General features: G+C 42.7%; 1 protein-coding gene across 3 annotated transcripts in view; it reads left to right on the top strand.

Moving 5' to 3' along the window:
• The window catches only part of NFRKB (nuclear factor related to kappaB binding protein), a 50,256-nt gene that overhangs the window by 13,287 nt on the left and 19,782 nt on the right, over window positions 1–17,187 (top strand). For 2 of the 3 annotated variants that reach the window (XM_049856256.1, XM_049856255.1), the window contains 9 exons: window positions 7,848–7,975; window positions 8,666–8,840; window positions 9,375–9,512; window positions 10,549–10,622; window positions 11,462–11,546; window positions 11,909–12,089; window positions 12,317–12,425; window positions 12,561–12,687; window positions 12,956–13,021. In XM_049856256.1, coding sequence (XP_049712213.1) covers window positions 7,848–7,975; window positions 8,666–8,840; window positions 9,375–9,512; window positions 10,549–10,622; window positions 11,462–11,546; window positions 11,909–12,089; window positions 12,317–12,425; window positions 12,561–12,687; window positions 12,956–13,021 — 1,083 coding nt within the window. The remainder of the gene's footprint in view (window positions 1–7,847; window positions 7,976–8,665; window positions 8,841–9,374; window positions 9,513–10,548; window positions 10,623–11,461; window positions 11,547–11,908; window positions 12,090–12,316; window positions 12,426–12,560; window positions 12,688–12,955; window positions 13,022–17,187) is intronic. The other variant, XM_049856257.1, reaches the window with a different exon arrangement.

Genomic DNA, 17,187 nt, shown 5'->3' with positions numbered 1-17,187 from the left:
CTTAGAGCGATAACCATGGGGGTGCCTCTGTTCTCTATTGGCCCGGTGAGTCTGATTTTTTTTTTTTTGGAATTTGAGTTTTGTTCTACATTTTTTTCCTTTCTGTCCAGGACCTGCTATTGTGCCCCGGTCAGGTCATTGGTAGTAGCTGGGCACTATCTAGTTCTTCTGTCACTATTTTTTTTTAATGGCTCCCAACTGCTGTCTCTGATTCTAACCTATCCCTTCTCCCATCCATTTTTTACTGTACTGTAAGATTTAACTTTGCTCATACTTCATGGCACTTCTCTGTTTAAGACTTTTTAATATCCACAAAGAAAGTCCAAATTCAGTTGCTTGCTATTCCAGCCCTTCTGCTGTCTGTCCCTGCCTGTTTCCAGCAACATTTTCTACCTTTCTCTTATACCCGCTGTTATTTTTACTGAACCATTTGAGAGTAATACAGATACAACTCCCCTAAATTTTTCGCATTTGTCTTTGAAAAATAAGAACCTTCTCCTACATAATCATAAATGACCAAATTTAGAAAATTTAGCATTGATAAACTATTACCTCCCCCATGTGTCTGTCAGTTTTTTGTACTGTGGGGGCTTGTGCGTTTCTGTGATGCTGGAAGCTATGCTACTGGTATTCAGATACCAGCAGGGCCACCCATGGCCTAAAGGTTTCAGCTGAGCTTCCACACTAAGACTAGGAAGAAGAACCCGGCGGTCTACTTCTCAGAAGCATTAGCCAGTGAAAACCTTATGAGTAGCAGCAGAACATTGTCTGATACAGTGCCGGAAGAAGAGGCCCCCAGGTTATAAGGCAGTCAAAAGACAACTGGGAAAAAGCTGCCCAGCATCTTCCCAGATATTGTTCGAGGAAGAACAATATCATTAATAACACCTGCAAGCAAAATTTTGCTGAAGATCATTGAAAAGAGGCTGCAGCAGTTATTTCGACAGGGAACTGCCAGAAATTCAAGCCAGATTTAGAAGAGGACATGGAACTGGGATATCATTGCTGATGTCAGATGGATCCTGGCTGGAAGCAGAGAATACCAGAAGGATGTTCACTTGTGTTTTATTGACTAAGTTAAGGCATTCGACTGTGTGGATCATAACAAATTATGGATAACATTGCGGAAAATGGGAATTCCAGAACACTTAATCATGCTCATGAGGAATATGTACATGGATCAAGAGGCAGTCGTTCGAACAGAACAAGGGGATACTGCACGGTTTAAAGTGAGGAAAGGTGTGCATCAGGGTTGTATCCTTCTATCATACCTATTCAATCTGTATGTTGAACAAATAATCCAAGAAGTTGTACTATATAAAGAAGAACGGGGCATCAGGATTGGAGGAAGACTCATTAACAATCTGCATTATGCAGATGACACAACCTTGCTTGCTGAAAGTGAAGAGTACTTGAAGTACTTACTGATGAAGCTCAAAGACCACAGCCTTCAGTATGGTTTACACATCAACATAAAGAAAACAAAAATGCTCACAACTGGCCTAATAAGCCACATCATGATAAACGGAGAAAAGTTTGAGGTTGTCAAGGATTTCATTTTACTTGGATCTATAATCAACACTCATGGAAGCAGCAGTCAAGAAATCAAAAGACACATTGCATTGGGCAAATCTGCTGGAAAAGACCTCTTTCAGGTATGGAAAAGCAAAGATGTCACCTTGAGGACTAAGGTGTGCCTGACCCAGTGCCTGGTGTTTTCGGTGGCCTCACATGCATGTGAAAGCTGAACAATGAATAAGGAAGACTGAAGAATAATTGATGCTTTTGAACTGTGGTGTTGGTAAATAATATTGAATATACCATGGACTGCCAAAACAATGAACAAATCAGTCTTGGAAGAAGGATAACCAGAATGTTCCTTAGAAGCAAGAATGGTGAAACTACGTGTCATATACTCTGGAGGAATCAGTCCCCGGAGAAGGACATCATGCTTGGTAAAGTAGGTCAGCAAAAACGAGGAAGACCCTCAATGAGATGGATTAATAACAGTGGCTGCAACAAGCGAAGCAACAATTGTGAGGATGGCGCAGGACTGGACAATATTTCGTTCTGTTATGCATAGCGACTCGACAATACTTAACAAAAACAACATACTGGTATCTAGGGAACCTTGGTGGCGCAGTGGTTCAAGTGCTTGGCTGCTAACTGAAAGGCTGCTTGTTCTAACCCACCAGCCACTCCACAGGAGAAGGATGTGGCAGTCTGCTTCAGTAAAGATTTAACAGTCTTGGAAACCCAATGGAGCAGTTCTTCTGTGTCTTACAGGGTCACTATGAGTTGGAATTAACTTGATGGCAGTAGGTTTGGTTTTGGTTATACTGTTATCTAATACACGGTCTGTATTCAAATTTCATCAGTTGTCCCAAAAAGCAGTTTTTCTTTCTGGCCTGTCTCCTTGGTGAACGAGTAACTTCCAGACCAGCAGACGCTTTCCAGTTCTTGATCCCTCCTGTAGCATTTCCCACAAGGACCACTTCTTTGATCTTGGAACTTTATTCCCTTTGCATTGGTGATTCCTCAGTCCTGGGTTTCCTCCTGTTTATCTGTCGCCTCTTTTCTTTGCTAAGCCCTCTTTCACCGATATTTTTTGTTTGTATTACTGTTCTTTAAGTTGTTTTCCTTCTTTGTAACTCACCATCTTTTCACTGATGACTCTTGCCTGGGCTTCTTAGGCCATAGCCCCCACCCAGCTTCCAGAGTGATCGTCTTAAAACTTTAGTTATTACCGCTTGCCTTAATTTAGTAAAATCCAGGCTGTTGGCCATAGCTTACAAGGCTCTGAATAACCTGGCCCCTGCCCTGTTAGCCAGCTTTACCTCTGTTATGGATTGAATTATGTCCCCCCAAAATATGTGTTGTAATCCTAACCTCAGTGCCTCTGGGTTGTCATTGTTACGTTAATGTGGCAGGGTTAGTGGAGGGTGTGTTTTGAGTCAATGTCTCTTGAAATAGAAGAGAGATTAAACAAAGGAGCAGAGATGGGAGAGGATACATGCCAGGTCACATGAAGGTCGCCAAGGAGCAGAAGCTCAGAAGAGACAAGGACCTTCCCCCAGAGCCAAGAGAGAAAGTCTCCCCCTAAAGCCAGCGCCCTGAATTCGGACTTCTAACCTCCTAAACTGTGAGAAAATGAATTTGTTAAAGCCACTCACTTGAGGTATTTTCTGTTATAGTAGCCCTTGATGACTAAGACACCCTGGCACCACTCTTCCCCTTTTTTCACTGTATCATAGCCCAGTGTTGATCAGTAGAAATACTACATAAGCCATGTATTTAATGTTAAATTTCCTAGTAGCCTAGTTACGCGACCCAGTGGTGCAGTGGATAAGCATTTGGCCGCTGGCCAAAAGGTCAGCAGTTTGAATTCACCAGCTGTTCTTTGGAAACCCTGTGGCGCAGTTCTCTGTTCTATAGGGTTGCTATAAGTTGGAATTGATCTGACGGCAGTAGGCTTTTTTTTTTTTTTAAAGGTAGTAGGCTAGTTAAGAAAATTAAAAAACAGGTAAAATTAATTTTAATAGTATCTTTTCCTTAGTCTGATATATCCAAGGTATTATCATTTCAACAGCAGTGTAGTAGTTGTACTCTGTACACATGGGGAAATGGACTCAGTGGGAGCTAACAACAGCATAGCGTTTAATGGCTGTCAGAAAATTGGGGAAAGTAAAGACAGTAATATAGAGGCAAAGAAGTAGACTGTCCAGTTCCTGTATATCAAACAGCATCAGTAGCATTAAACTCTTGGCTCTTTTCTTGAAGGTCAAATTTCCTGTTTCTATATGGTAGGCATGGTGGTTAAGAGTTTGGACTGTAAAGCTAGACTACCTGGTTCAAAGCTGGTTCCACTCTTATTACCTGTGTGACTTCGGACACATTTTTTAACTTGCCCATGCTTCACTTCTTCATCTGTAAAAAGAGGAACTAACAGTAGCTTTTTCACAGGGCTGTTGTGAAGAGTATATGAGTTAACACATGCAAGGCTCTTATGCAGTGGCAACTATGTGCCAGGTTCTGCCTGAAGTGTTTGCTGTTATTATCTTGGCTATTAGCCCTGGTGGCACAGTGGTTAAAGTGCCTGACTGCTAACTGAAAGGTCAGTAGTTCACACCCACCAGCTGCTCTGTGGAAGAAAGATGTGGCAGCCTGTTCCCGTAAAGATTTCTAGTCTTGGAAATCCTATGGGACGGTTCTGCTCTGTCCTGTAGGGTTGCTGTGAGTTGGAATTGAGGGCAGTGGGTTTGTTTTGGTTTTTAGGGAAGGGAAAAAAAAATATCTTTTGCTTTTACCTCTTCTAGCTTTCTGAGATTAGCTTCTCAATCTTTCCCCCCAGTTTTCATTGTAGCATACCTGCTGTTCTCAGTTTGATCCCATGTAGATAGTTTTTAAAAGGGCAAGGTGCTCAAGGCAGACCTTTTTTACTAGTTAAATTATTGTTTGGTTTTAAGAACACTTCAGGGATTTTTTTGGTTTAAGGTTTAAAGATTATCTCAGGGCAGTAGTTGTAAGGGTTCATCCACCCTCCATGGTTCCAGGAAGCCTGGATTCCATAAGAATTTGAAATTCTGATCTGTATTTTTCCCCCTTTGATCAGAATTCTTCTGTGGAATCTTTGATCAAAATGTTCAGTAATGGTAGCTAGACACCATCCAGTTCTGGTCTCATGACAGAGGATGCAGTTGTTTAGGGAGGCAGTTAGCCACACGTTCCATATCCTCCTCCTCTTCCTGGCTCTCCTTCTGTTGCTCCAGTTAAATAGAGACGCAGTTGCTATGCCTTGGCCATTTGTAAGCTTTTAGGATCCCAGGTACTACACAGTGCACTAGGAGGTAGAACAGAAGGACTAAAAACACATCATTAGACCAATTTACTTGGATGGAAGTCCCATGAAACTGGACCTTGAACCTCCAAACTGAGGAACCAAATCCCATGAGATGTTTGGCTGTACATAACCAGCCTTAGCAGCTCCTCTTTTTTTTGACGCCGTAAATGTATCTGTCACACAACTTTTGCCAGTTCAACTTTTTACAGGTGTACAGCTTATTGACAGCTATTACAATAATCAGCCGTGCAACTTTGCCCCTAATCAATGTAATTTTTTCCATCACTGTTAACCCCTCTTTTCCTCCTCCCTCCCTTCCCTGGTAACACTGATAAACTTTGGTTTCTATGCATTTGCCTTTTCCTGTCTTTTTATGTAAGTGAGGTCATACAGTATAAGTCCTTTTGTGATTGGCGTATTTCGCTCAGCATAGTGTCATCAAGCTCCATCCATATTGTAGCATATGTCCAGACCTTATTTCTCCTGCTGGCTGTAGTATTCCATTGTATGTATGTACTGCATTTTGTTTATTTATTCATTTGTTGATGGGCGTTTAGGTTGTTTCCCCCTTTTGGCTGTTGTGAATAGTGCAGTGATGAACATTGGTGTACATTTCCCTTTTTGAATCTCTGCTTTCAACTCTTGAAAGCTCTATACCTGGAAGTGGAATTGCTGTGTCATATGGTAGTTCTGAGTTACAGCTGCTAACCAAAAGGTCAGCAGTTTGAATCCACCAGGCGCTCCTTGAAAACCCTACGAGGCAGTTCTACTCTGACCTATAGGGTCCCTGTGAGTCGAAATTGACTTGATGGTAATGGGTTTGGTTTTGGTTTTTTATGGCAGCTCTATTGGTAGTTTTGTGAGGGACCACCACACTGCTTTCTACAATGGCTGTACCATTTCATATTCCCGCGAGCAATAGATAAAGGTTCCAATTTCCCCACATCTTCACCAGTGTTTTTTCTTTTCTTTTTTTTTTTTTAGCCATTCTATTGTTTTTGTTAGGTACCGTTGAGTCAGTTCCAACTCACAGTGACCCCATATACAACAGTGAAATACTACCTGGTCCTGTGCCATCCTCATAATTGCTGATATGTTTGGGCCCTTAGTTATCATGGTGGGAGTGAAATGGCATCTAATTGTGGCTTTCATTTGCATCTTTCTGATGGCTAATGACACTGAGCATCTTTTCATGTGTTTGGTGGCCATTTGAATGTCCTCCTTGGCAAAATGTTCAAGTCCTTTGTCCATTTTATGATTGGGTTGTCTTTTTGTTGTTAAATTGTCAAAGTTTTATCTATATTTTGGTTATTAGATTCTTGTCAGATACATGGTTTTCAAAGATATTCTCCCAGTTGGTAGCTTGTCTTCAGTTTTTTTGGTAAAGTCTTTTGATGAATGGAAGTTTTTAATTTTTATGAAGTCCCATTTATTTACTTTGTCTTCTCCCTATGCTTTTGTAATTATATTAGATAATCCATTGTGGAAAGCCAGGCCTGATAGCATTGCCCCTGCTTGTTCTCCTAAGAATTTTATGGTTTTAATTTGTACATTTAGGTCCTTAATCCAATTTGAATTTGTTTTTGTGTATGGTATGAGGCATGGATCCTGTGGAAATCCAATTTTCCCAGCATCATTTATTGAAGAGACTTTTCTTTCCCCATTTAATGGACTTAGCACTCTTGTGAAAAATCAGTTGACCATAGATGTGTGGGTTTATTGCTGGACTCTCAATTCTATTCCATTGGTCTGTGTGTCTGCTGGTATTGCTATACCAATACCAGGCTGTTTTGATTACTGTTAGCAGTAAAGTATGTTTTAAAATCAGGAAATGTGAGTCCTCCTTTGTTCTTCTCTTTCATCATCATTTTAGCTATTTGGGCCCTCTTGCTGTTCCATATAAAGTTGAGGATTGGTTTTCTGTTTCTGTAAAGAAGCCTAATAAATTTTGATCAGAATTGCATTGAATCTGTAGATCGCTTTGGGTAGTATTGACATTTTAACAATATCAAGACTTCTAATCTGTGAACACAAAACATCTTTGTTTAAGTCTTCTTTAATCTCCTGCAGCGGTGTTTTATAGTTTTCGTTGTATAAGTCCTTCTCGTTCCTGGTTAGATTTATTTGTAGGCATTTTTTTTTCTTAGATGCTGTTGTAAATGGAATTGTTTCCCTAATTTCCCTTTCAGATTTCTCATTGCTGGTGTATGGAAACCCAGCTGATTTTTGTTTGTTGACCTTGTAGCCTGCAACTTTGCTAAATCCCTCTATCAGCTCTAGAAGTTTTCTTGTGGCCTCTTTGTGATTTTCTGTATTTAGGTCTGCCTTAGTCTTAACGAAGCCCTGGTGGCGAAGTGGTTAAGTGACCAAAAGGTCAGCAGTTCGAATCCGCCAGGCGCTCCTTGGAAACTCTGTCCTATAGGGTCGCTATGAGTCGGAATCAACTCAGTGGCAGTGGGTTTGGTTTTTGGGTTTTAGTCTTAATGACCTTTTTTCAATTTCTGGACCATGCCTCAGGGCATTAGCACATGCCGTTTCCTCTGCCTAGAGCAGACTTTTCACCATTTTTATTTTTTTAGCTCCCGTTTATGTTATTTTCCTCCCAATTTTTTATTTTGAAAAAACTTCCAGCGTAAGAAATGTTTGGAACATGGAAGAACAATGTCCATGTACCCTTTACCTCTGTTCATCAGTTGCGACATTTTACCACAGTTGCTTTAGTCAGACCTCATTTTACCTTTTTTTTGAGAGCCTGTTCCTGACTTAGCTCTGCCCCAATTCTCTGCAGTTGTTTCAAGTTAATTTCCGTATCGTGCTTGAGAGAATTGAACGTAATTCATCTGTTAACGTGTTTTCTGTATCTTCCACTTGACTGCAGGCTTCACAAGGACATGAATTATCTTTCTTCCCTTCTGTAGTCCATCAAATACAGAGTTTAACACCTTTTAAGCACTTTTAACTATTTGTTGACTGATAATCTGTAAATGTACTTCTTTTTTTTTTTAAGATGGCCACTTTAACCCTGAGGTGGTCAAATATCGGCAGCTGTGCTTCAAGTCACAGTACAAGCGATACCTCAGTTCTCAGCAGCAGTATTTCCATCGGCTGTTGAAGCAGATTCTTGCTTCCCGGAGTGTGAGTAATGTTGGGAACTGGCTAAAAAATGCGGGCTGTGAACTCAGAGATTTCATGACTTCAAGGAGTTGTTCAGTGCCAACAATTAAATAATGACATAGTTACAACTTAGTTCATATGATTCTTATGATCAGTGTTAAGATGTATCCTGATTCCAGAGATGTTAAAAACATGGGAAAAAGTTTGTATCTTAAAATTGATAAAATAGGGTAGCTTCAGTATTTACTAAGATAAACAAGAGTATTTCAGACACATAGTGGGTTATTAAGAAAACGAGCTTGCTCTGATATTCGTCTGTGAGTGTGCACAAGCCTTATAATGTCCTGATGGATATGAAGTACGCTAAGCTAGGTGGCCTCCTGGGTCTGGACCAGCCAGGCAATTCTTAGAGGCAAAGTTGTTTTGTCTTTAAGTGGTTTTTTAACCTTTGGTATGAAAATACTTGGCATGTATGGTATAATAAATACTTATTCTTGGTGGAACAGTTTAGCACTCAGATTTGAGGTTTTTCACCATGTAATCATCAACCTAGGCCCTTTTTATTTGGACATATATATATATGCTTCTTTGTGATCTAGAGGCAGGAACTGGATTTGTTAAGCACCGAGGGAGAAAATGTAGACTTAGAGAGTGTCTGTTGTTCTGGAACAGACTTGGATGATAGCGTGTACCATGTCTGATCTCTTCTAGGATCTGCTGGAAATGGCCCGAAGAAGCGGCCCGGCCCTCCCTCTCCGGCAAAAGCGCCCTTCCCCGTCCCGCACCCCTGAGGAGCGGGAGTGGCGGACCCAGCAGCGCTATTTGAAGGTTTTGAGGGAAGTGAAAGAGGAGTGTGGTGACACAGCTTTGTCATCTGATGAAGAAGGTGAGCATCCATGAGCCCTTGGGGTGATCGGGGTGTCAGATTTATGCCTGACAGCTTATTGTCTAGTTGGAGCCAGTGGTAGCAATACACCTCCCCAGCAAAGGAGCCCTCAAAGTTCTCTTGCTTGGTGGGTGGGTGGTGGAACCCAGAACCTCTTGGTCTTCGGATCACTGAGACATTGCTGTTAGGTGTTCCTTATGCTTAAGTGGTATCAGAGTTTAGGTCAGAACCTATTGGACAAATCCCTGCATGGCAGGGCTCTTTCCACAATGGGCTTATCTCTCCTATTGTGCCACTTGAGAGAACCGCTTTTCCCCTTACAGGAGAGTAGTAGTGACTTGGCCTGCTGCAATGCGACCCATCACTCTGTTGACGCCTCTCTTCCTGGAAGAGCTGTTTAAATGACCTAAGTGTGCTCCAGTCCATCTGGGGAAGGGTCACAAAGGAAGGTGGAACCCTGGCCTCCATGTGGTTGGCTTAGCCTTGTTGAACCCAAATGGCCACTTACCCAATCTCCCCTATTGGAGTCCACAGCCACGTTGGATTTACAAGAAAAATTTTCTTTTGAAGATCTCAGCTCATGGCTTCCGAGCTCTCCAGCGCGTTCACCTAGTCCTGCGGTGCCCCTCAGGGTGGTGCCCACACTTTCAACCATGGATATGAAAACTTCAGGTGAGGACTGAGTTGGTGATGTTGACACCCTGGGAGATCAGGACGTAGATCTGAGAACTCCCTTATGGGGAGGTGGGCACTAGATTCTTACCTGCCGGGAAAACAAAGCAGTGTTACTTAGGAGATGTGGACCAAGTTTTTTACCACTCCACTTTTTTACATGTTGGCTACTTCCTGGAGCGTAAGTAATGTTGGGAACTGAATATAAAATGTGGGCAGTGAACTCAGAGATTTCATGACGTAAACGAATGATTCAGAATGTCAACAATTAAATCTTGGCACGTTTGTAACAATTCTTATGGTTCTTATGATTAATTTTAAGTTGTATCCGGATTTCAGACATGTTGGAACATGAGAAAAAATATGCATTTTAAAATCGATGAGAGTAGCTTCAGTGTTTACTAAGATACACAAGTGGATTTCAGACACATTGTAGGTTATTGAGAAAATGAGGTTGCTCTGGAATTGATGCATAAATGTGCACAAGCCTCACACTGTCTTGATGGATATGAAGTACGCTAAGCTGGGTGGCCTTCTGGGTCTGGACCTTCCTTCCTTTTTAAAAAAAAAAAATTCCTTAGCTGACCAGCTAGTATTTTGGGCTAAAAAATGCAAAATGCAGTGTTTTAAAATAGCAATACTAAGGAGTAATTTAATAATAGAACACTACACTGCTGTGCCATCAGGGTTTCCAGTAGAACAAGAGGGGTATCCAGAACCATGGCGATTCCTTAGAATGTTTGTGAAATTAAGGAAGAATTTTTATTTGGCATAGGAATCAAAAAAGAATGTTAAGAACTTTAATGTGTTTTAGGACCAGCTAAGTATCTAGTCATTGTAGTTGATCATTGTATAGAAAAGTAAAAGTGTTATTCCTGTAACCATGTCAAGATGTTTGGTGCTTGTATTACACAGGAATCAGAAGGGAGACAGAGAAATCTTACTTTTGAGTATCACAAGTGATGAGAAAATGTTAAATTTGAGCATCATGGTAGTGAGTGATGCAGTCCATGTCATTTGGTTCATTTTCTCTCAGATAAAATAGAACTGGGGGACAGTGACCTGAAGATAATGTTAAAGAAGCACCATGAGAAGCGGAAGCATCAACCAGTAAGATGGGGCGGGGTGGTCATGAGTTGTTTTTGGCCTCTAGGGTCACTATGAGTAAGAATCAACTCCACGGCAATGGGTTTGGGTTTTTTTTTTTTTATATCTCTGGACTGGATATCCTAGGGAGCATACAGGTAGTCACTACCACAATGGGAGCAGTGATGTGAGAAGACTTGGCTTTATCTGGTGTAATCCTTACCACAGCACTGGGAGGTGTATGAATCCTTACTCTATTTTGCCAGTGCTCGGAGAGGTTACGGACCTTGTCCGAGGGCCTGTGGCCAGTAAGTGCCAGAGCCAAGAGTCAGTCCTGTGCTCTTTCTACTTTTTCATTGTTTCCATTATTCTAATTTACTAAATCAAGCTGCTAAAGCCAAGCCAGAGGGTATAGCGGAGAAAAGATGGTATCTTTTCAGGAAGAGAAAAGGCATTGATGTGGGAAGAGTCCCATATTAGAAGCTGGAACTGTGTTATCTCTGACTTTTCCACTTACTGTATGACACTGGGAGAATCCCTATCCCTTAACTTCTCTGAACCCCATTTTCTTTGTACAATAAATGTAAAATGTAATAATACTTGACAAGGCTGAAGAGACATGAGACAAGGAATGTGAAAGAGCTTTGTAAACCGTAAAGTGTCAGTCATGCAGTAGGAAGGTCGGAATTGAATTCTCCTGTGCACCGTTATCGAGTGGCCATTTTTGTCTATGTATTAATTTGGTATCACTCCTCAAATGCACCTGATACCTGACTGGTTTTGATAAGTAAATTGGCAAAATCACCATCAGTTTTAGCTCCCTTTTGGGCCCCTGTAACTAAAGCTCTGAATATCACATCTAGGATCACCCGGACCTCTTGACAGCAGACCTGACTCTCAATGACATCATGATGCGGGTAAATGCTGGCCGGAAAGGCTCTCTAGCAGGTACATGACCATGGCCTCCTCTGGGTAGCCTTCACGTGACTTTGGTGTTAAATTGCCTGAGCCCGTCTGTATACTGCAAAAACAAATCCAACCTTCATGCTGATAACCTTTGTTATTGCCTCTTAAGGTTTTATAAGATGGGAAACGAATTAAAAATCAGTACAACAGATGAGCGATTCTTTAATAAGTGTTCAAATTAAGCTGTAAATTACTCATTGGGTTTATTTATTAAAATCTAAATCTCTTAAAGATTTTTGTTTCTTTTATTGGTGGGCCTTGGGAAAATAATACTCAGATAAAGAGTCCTCCCTTCTTGAAGTAGAAATTTCAGTTCTATGACTTCCGTTACTTTTTCTTCCCAGCCCTGTATGACTTGGCTGTCCTTAAAAAAAAGGTTAAGGAAAAAGAGGAGAAGAAGAAGAAGAAACTAAAAATGATTAAATCAGAGGCAGAGGAGCTGGCTGAACCCCTGAGCGGTACTGAGGGGCTCGCGCCTCTCTCGCAGGCCCCGTCTCCACTGGCGATACCTGCTATCAAGGAAGAGTAAGTGAGCAGCAGAGATTGCAGCTCAAGAGTGAAAGTTAACTGGGGGTGTACGGTACCCTCTACCCTGGTCCTTCCTGGGAGCGGGCCTGGATTACAGGGCATTGTATTGTGCATGTAATCCCCAGGCCCCAGAGATCTTGCTAGGAGGGTTGGAGGGTCTGAACCAGTAGAGGGATAGGCTCCCGGTCTTTCTGGTTGTTCTTACGTTTTTCTTTCCTTGTTAGGCCCCTTGAAGACCTCAAACCTTGCCTTGGAATCAATGAAATATCTTCCAGCTTCTTCTCTCTCCTGTTAGAAGTCTTGTTGCTGGAGGGTCAGGCTAGCCTTCCTATGGTAAGAGTCTCTGTAGCCAACTTGTTTTGTGACTTGGGCAAACTCTCGGCAAAACATACCCTCACTTGCCTGGCACATCTGTGTAGTTGCTGGTGTAGAGCAGAGACCTGACTCTCTGCATTTGCTTTCCCTCAGCTAGAGGAGCGAGTTTTGGATTGGCAGTCCTCTCCAGCCAGCTCCCTCAATAGCTGGTTCTCTGCAGCCCCCAACTGGGCAGAGCTAGTGCTCCCAGCATTGCAGTATCTTGCTGGAGAAAGCCGAGGTAAGGTACCTTTTTCTGTTGGGTCAGTGTGTTTTTTTACCCCCTTTGTCTAATTAGTTCTTACAGTAAACTGCAGCTTTTCTGGTTCAGTCTGTCATGCATTGGCACTTGGAGGCTTCTGCTGTCCTGACAGACTCTGAAACGTCTCAGAGCTCAGGGATGCCAGCCACTCCGAGTGTAGCTCTGGTTGCGCTTTTGTCAGGGTTAGTGAGAAGGAGCACACTCCCTCTTCCCTGTGTGACTTGTTTTGTGGTCTGTGTCCTGGCAGCTGTTCCTTCCAGTTTCTCTCCGTTCGTGGAATTCAAAGAGAAAACCCAGCAGTGGAAGTTGCTTGGTAAGTAATTCATATTACCCACCTTTAACAGTAGATTTTCATTTTCTTGTTTCCCCCTGCTGTGGTTCTTTTGCCACATCCAGTCAGTACAGTCTGGTAGATTGGAAAGACAGGAAATACTAAACGTTACTTTGTACAGTGAAAGAATCCCTCAAGACTGCTTTTATACTCCCAGGGTATGGGTTTCACTTCCCACTGGACTTGGGCTCACCGAAGCTGAGGTGGAATATCCCATCTGTTATGATGTGTCTGCTGATGGCTCGGTTTAACACCTATGGGTATAGGAGTGCTGGTAACACAACAGTTGCTACCAAAAGGTTGGTTCAAACCCACCTAGCAGCTCCATGGGAGAAAGACCTGACGATCTGCTCCCGTAAAGGTCACAGCCAAGAAAACCCCATGGGGCAGTTCTGCTTTGCCACTTGAGGTTGCTATGAGTCGAAAATCAACTCGACGTATTTAACAATGGCGTGGGGTTGATTTATAATACAGGTATGCATCACTTAACGTCCACGATGTGTTCTGTGGAATAGAATGTTATATGATTTGGACCTCGTGCGAACACCATATTATATACATGACTAGCCTGCAGGATGGTCACTGGGTGAGACCAGGACCTATGCCATCACCGAGGGACCATGTGAAAACTTTGGCTTCACTGCCGCGGGTCCTGTACGGGCTTCACCCGATCCCTGAGACCCATGCCTGGCCCTGTTGCGGTGCACACTCACCTTCCAGACAGCTGCCTCTGGGTGTGCCATCAGCTCCCTTCCCTTCCTTCCTTCATGGACTGCTTGGTGGCTGCCACAGTGGGAGGTGCCACAGCCTCAGCTGGGCGTGATAACGCAGGGCGCCCTGGCCAACTGGGGCAGCGGCCTCAAGTGGTATCCCCCTCAGTGGCTGTGGTGGCACCTGCATGGTCCTTGCCTGAGGCGAGCGTGGTGGTGGTGGGATAGGCAGCTGGTAGATGGGCTCCAGGACCCTCTCCCCTTGCCACCCCAGGGCCAGGGCTGACATGGGACTGGAGAGCTAGTGAGAGATAGGATCTCCTGTAATTAGCAAAGTATGCCCGCTGTATCCCATTCTCCTATCAGATTTCTGAACTCTGTTATAACCTTGTGGGACCATGGATGTTGTGAGGTACATGTCTGTGATATTATTATACATTTCTAAACATGTGCTTTTGAAATTACGTACAAGATGTTGTACAGCCCTAAATAAGCTGCTTCTAAAGGGCAGGGTTCTTATTTTTGCCTGAAATTTATAAATCTCTACTTAATGTGTATGTTACAGCAACATAGTCCTAAAGTAGCTTGGTGAATGCTAACCTAGTGATGGTAATAAACGGAAATTAACTTGATTTCCTATAGAAATTCACAGACCCTCCCTTTGCTCTCTGATGAGTGATCTGCAAAGAGATGGATGCACCTTAGAGCATTTATTGAGCTACTACTAGGTGCCAGGCACTGTGTAAGGTGCTGGAGGATGTAGTGGTTTGCAAGCCAGATAGTATTCTCCCCTCATGGGGCTTAAAGTCTTTGGGAAACCAGTATTCGTTCAAATGAAACAACAAATTGGTATATTCTGTAGAGGAAAATGCCAAGAAGGATGGGAGTTTGTAATGAGGAATTGATGTCATCTGGAGAGTCAGGCAGTAACGTTTGGGCAGAGATGTTAATGATGAATAGGAACTAGTTATGGATGGTGGGGAAAGAGCATTCCACGTGGAGGACACAGTGTATGAAGAGGTGGAGGTGAGAGTGCCCTCAGTGCTGCTGGGAAGGGATTTTTTTTTTAATCGTGACAGTGTAACATTTGCCGATTCAACGTTTTTCAGGCATACAACTGAAATTATGTTGTGCAGCCATCACCCATAATCATTGCCAGAGTTCCTATCACCACAAACAGAACTTGCTGCTTCCAAAACAATGACTCCCTCCCCGCCCCTGCCTGCCCCTGTGACCACGAATTAATCTTGGTCTGTATACGTTTGCCTGTTCTTATTATTTCATGTAAGCAAGATCATACAGTATTTGTCCTTTAGTGATTGACTTAATTCACTCAGCATAATGTTTTCAAGTTCATCCATGTTGTGGCATGTATCAGGACTTCTCTGTGACTGAGTAGTATTCCGTTGTATGTATATATCGCATTTTGTTTGTCCATTCATCCTTTGATGGACATTTAGATTGTTTCCACCTTGGGCCCTTGTGAATGGTGCTGGAGTGAACATTGGTGTACATGGGTCTGTGTTGCTGCTTTCAAGTCTCTTGGATATCCACGTTGAAGTGGATTGCTAGGTCGTGTGGCTGGAACAAGTGGTTAAGGGCTTGACTCCTAGCTGAAAGGTTGGCGGTTTGAACCCATCCGGAGGTGCCTCGAAAAACAGGCCTGGCAATCTGCTTTTGAAAGGTCACAGCCGTGAAAACCCTATGGAGCAGTACTACTCTGTACACATGGGGTCGCCATGAGTTGGAGTCTACTGGACAGCAACTAACGAGAATAACAAAGATGGTAGCTGTATGTTTAACTTTTTGAGGAACTGCCAAACTGGTTTCCACAATGGCTGTACCATTTTGCATTCCCATCAGCAAGGAATAGGGTTCTAGTCTCTGCATGCCTACTGACGTTTGTTATTTTTCGTTTGTTTTTTTTATCTTAGTCATCCCTAGTGGGAGTGAAGTGGTATTGCTACCTCCCATTCTCCAATCAGAATTTCTGAACTCTGTTATAACCTTATGTGGCCATGGTCAGATGTTGCCAGAACGGATGTCATGAGGCACATATCTGTAATATAATTATTTTTATCCACGGCACACAGCTAATGACATTGAGCATTTTTCATATGCTTTTGGCCATTTGAATATGCACTTTGATAAAATGTCTGTTCACGTCCTATGCCCATTTTTTGATTGAAAGTACAGGTGGAATACAAGGGGTAAGAGTGATGTGCTGACCCCAGCTCATGGGAGCCCATGGTACCTGTCTCTCCCAGCTCTGTCAGGTTGTGGCTTGAAAGCAGAGGTTAACAGTATTTTTCGAAAGGACCAGATAATAAATAATAAATATTTTAAACTTTTGGGTGGTCTGGTTTCTGTTGCAACTATTCAACTCTGCCTTTTTAACGCAAAGCAGCCATAAACAATGTGTAAATGAGTGGGTGTGGCTGTTCCCATAAAACCTTCATTACAAAAAAGGCATTTTGCTGACCCTTGATGTATACCACAAAGATCTGCAAATGCTAAAATCAGCCCCTCCTCACTCCCCATGGTTAAAGAGACAGTGAATGTAAACAACTTTTTTGGAAAATTTACCTGTGAAGGGCAGGAGAGGATAGTAAGGGGATTTGATGCTAAAAGAGGAATTTTTTAAAGTGGGAGAAACCTTGAGTGAGTTTAAGTGTTGATGGAAAGAATACAGTGGAATACAGGAGTGAAGGGAAAATTCACCATAAATTTCCTGAGCAGGATGGAAAGGATTGGCCTTGGATGGGAGAGGCAGCCTCTTTCTTACCATTAGCAGGAGGAATGACAGAAATAATGAATATAGCAGTAGGTTTCTAGGCATTATTGTGGGAAGGTTGAAGGAATTTTGATCTGGTAGCTTTTCTGTGTAGTGTTGCCAGGTGGAAACTCCAGGTGTGACTTGTTACAGCCAATAAACAAGAACCCGGGGTAGGAGAAGAAAGGCACCTTTATTTCTTTGTACGAGGAAAGGAGCAGTTGGGGCTTTTGCCTCCAAGACTGTTCGCAGGCAGCTTGTGGAGGTGGGTTTTTACAGAGAGCAGACAAGGAGATGCAAATTCACCATGAACATTCAGGATTGACCCTCATGTCGGTTCTCAGAGCTTGGAGATGACTAGGCATTTTCTTTAAACAAGGGTTCAATTCTCTGGGATGGAGGAAGAGGTCGATTTTCCTTCATTAGCACGTTAAGTCTCCACCTAGAGGTGGGTTGAGGCCATCTGTGGCCCATTCTGTGGTTATCTTGTCAAGGACAATTTCTGAAGAATGTGCGGCCTGTTCTGCTTGGTGTAGGAGGATGTCTTAGTCACCTAGTGCTGCTGCAACAGAAACACCACAAGTGGATGACTTTAACAAAGAGAAGTTTATTCTCTGACAGTCCAGTAGGATAGAAGTCCAAATTCAGGGCACCATCTCCAGCGG

Source organism: Elephas maximus, chromosome 17, assembly GCF_024166365.1.
Source record: "Elephas maximus indicus isolate mEleMax1 chromosome 17, mEleMax1 primary haplotype, whole genome shotgun sequence".
In the NCBI taxonomy this organism is placed as follows: domain Eukaryota; kingdom Metazoa; phylum Chordata; class Mammalia; order Proboscidea; family Elephantidae; genus Elephas; species Elephas maximus.
The sequence above is the reverse complement of the archived record's forward strand: the minus strand, read 5'-3'. Positions and strand labels throughout refer to the sequence as shown.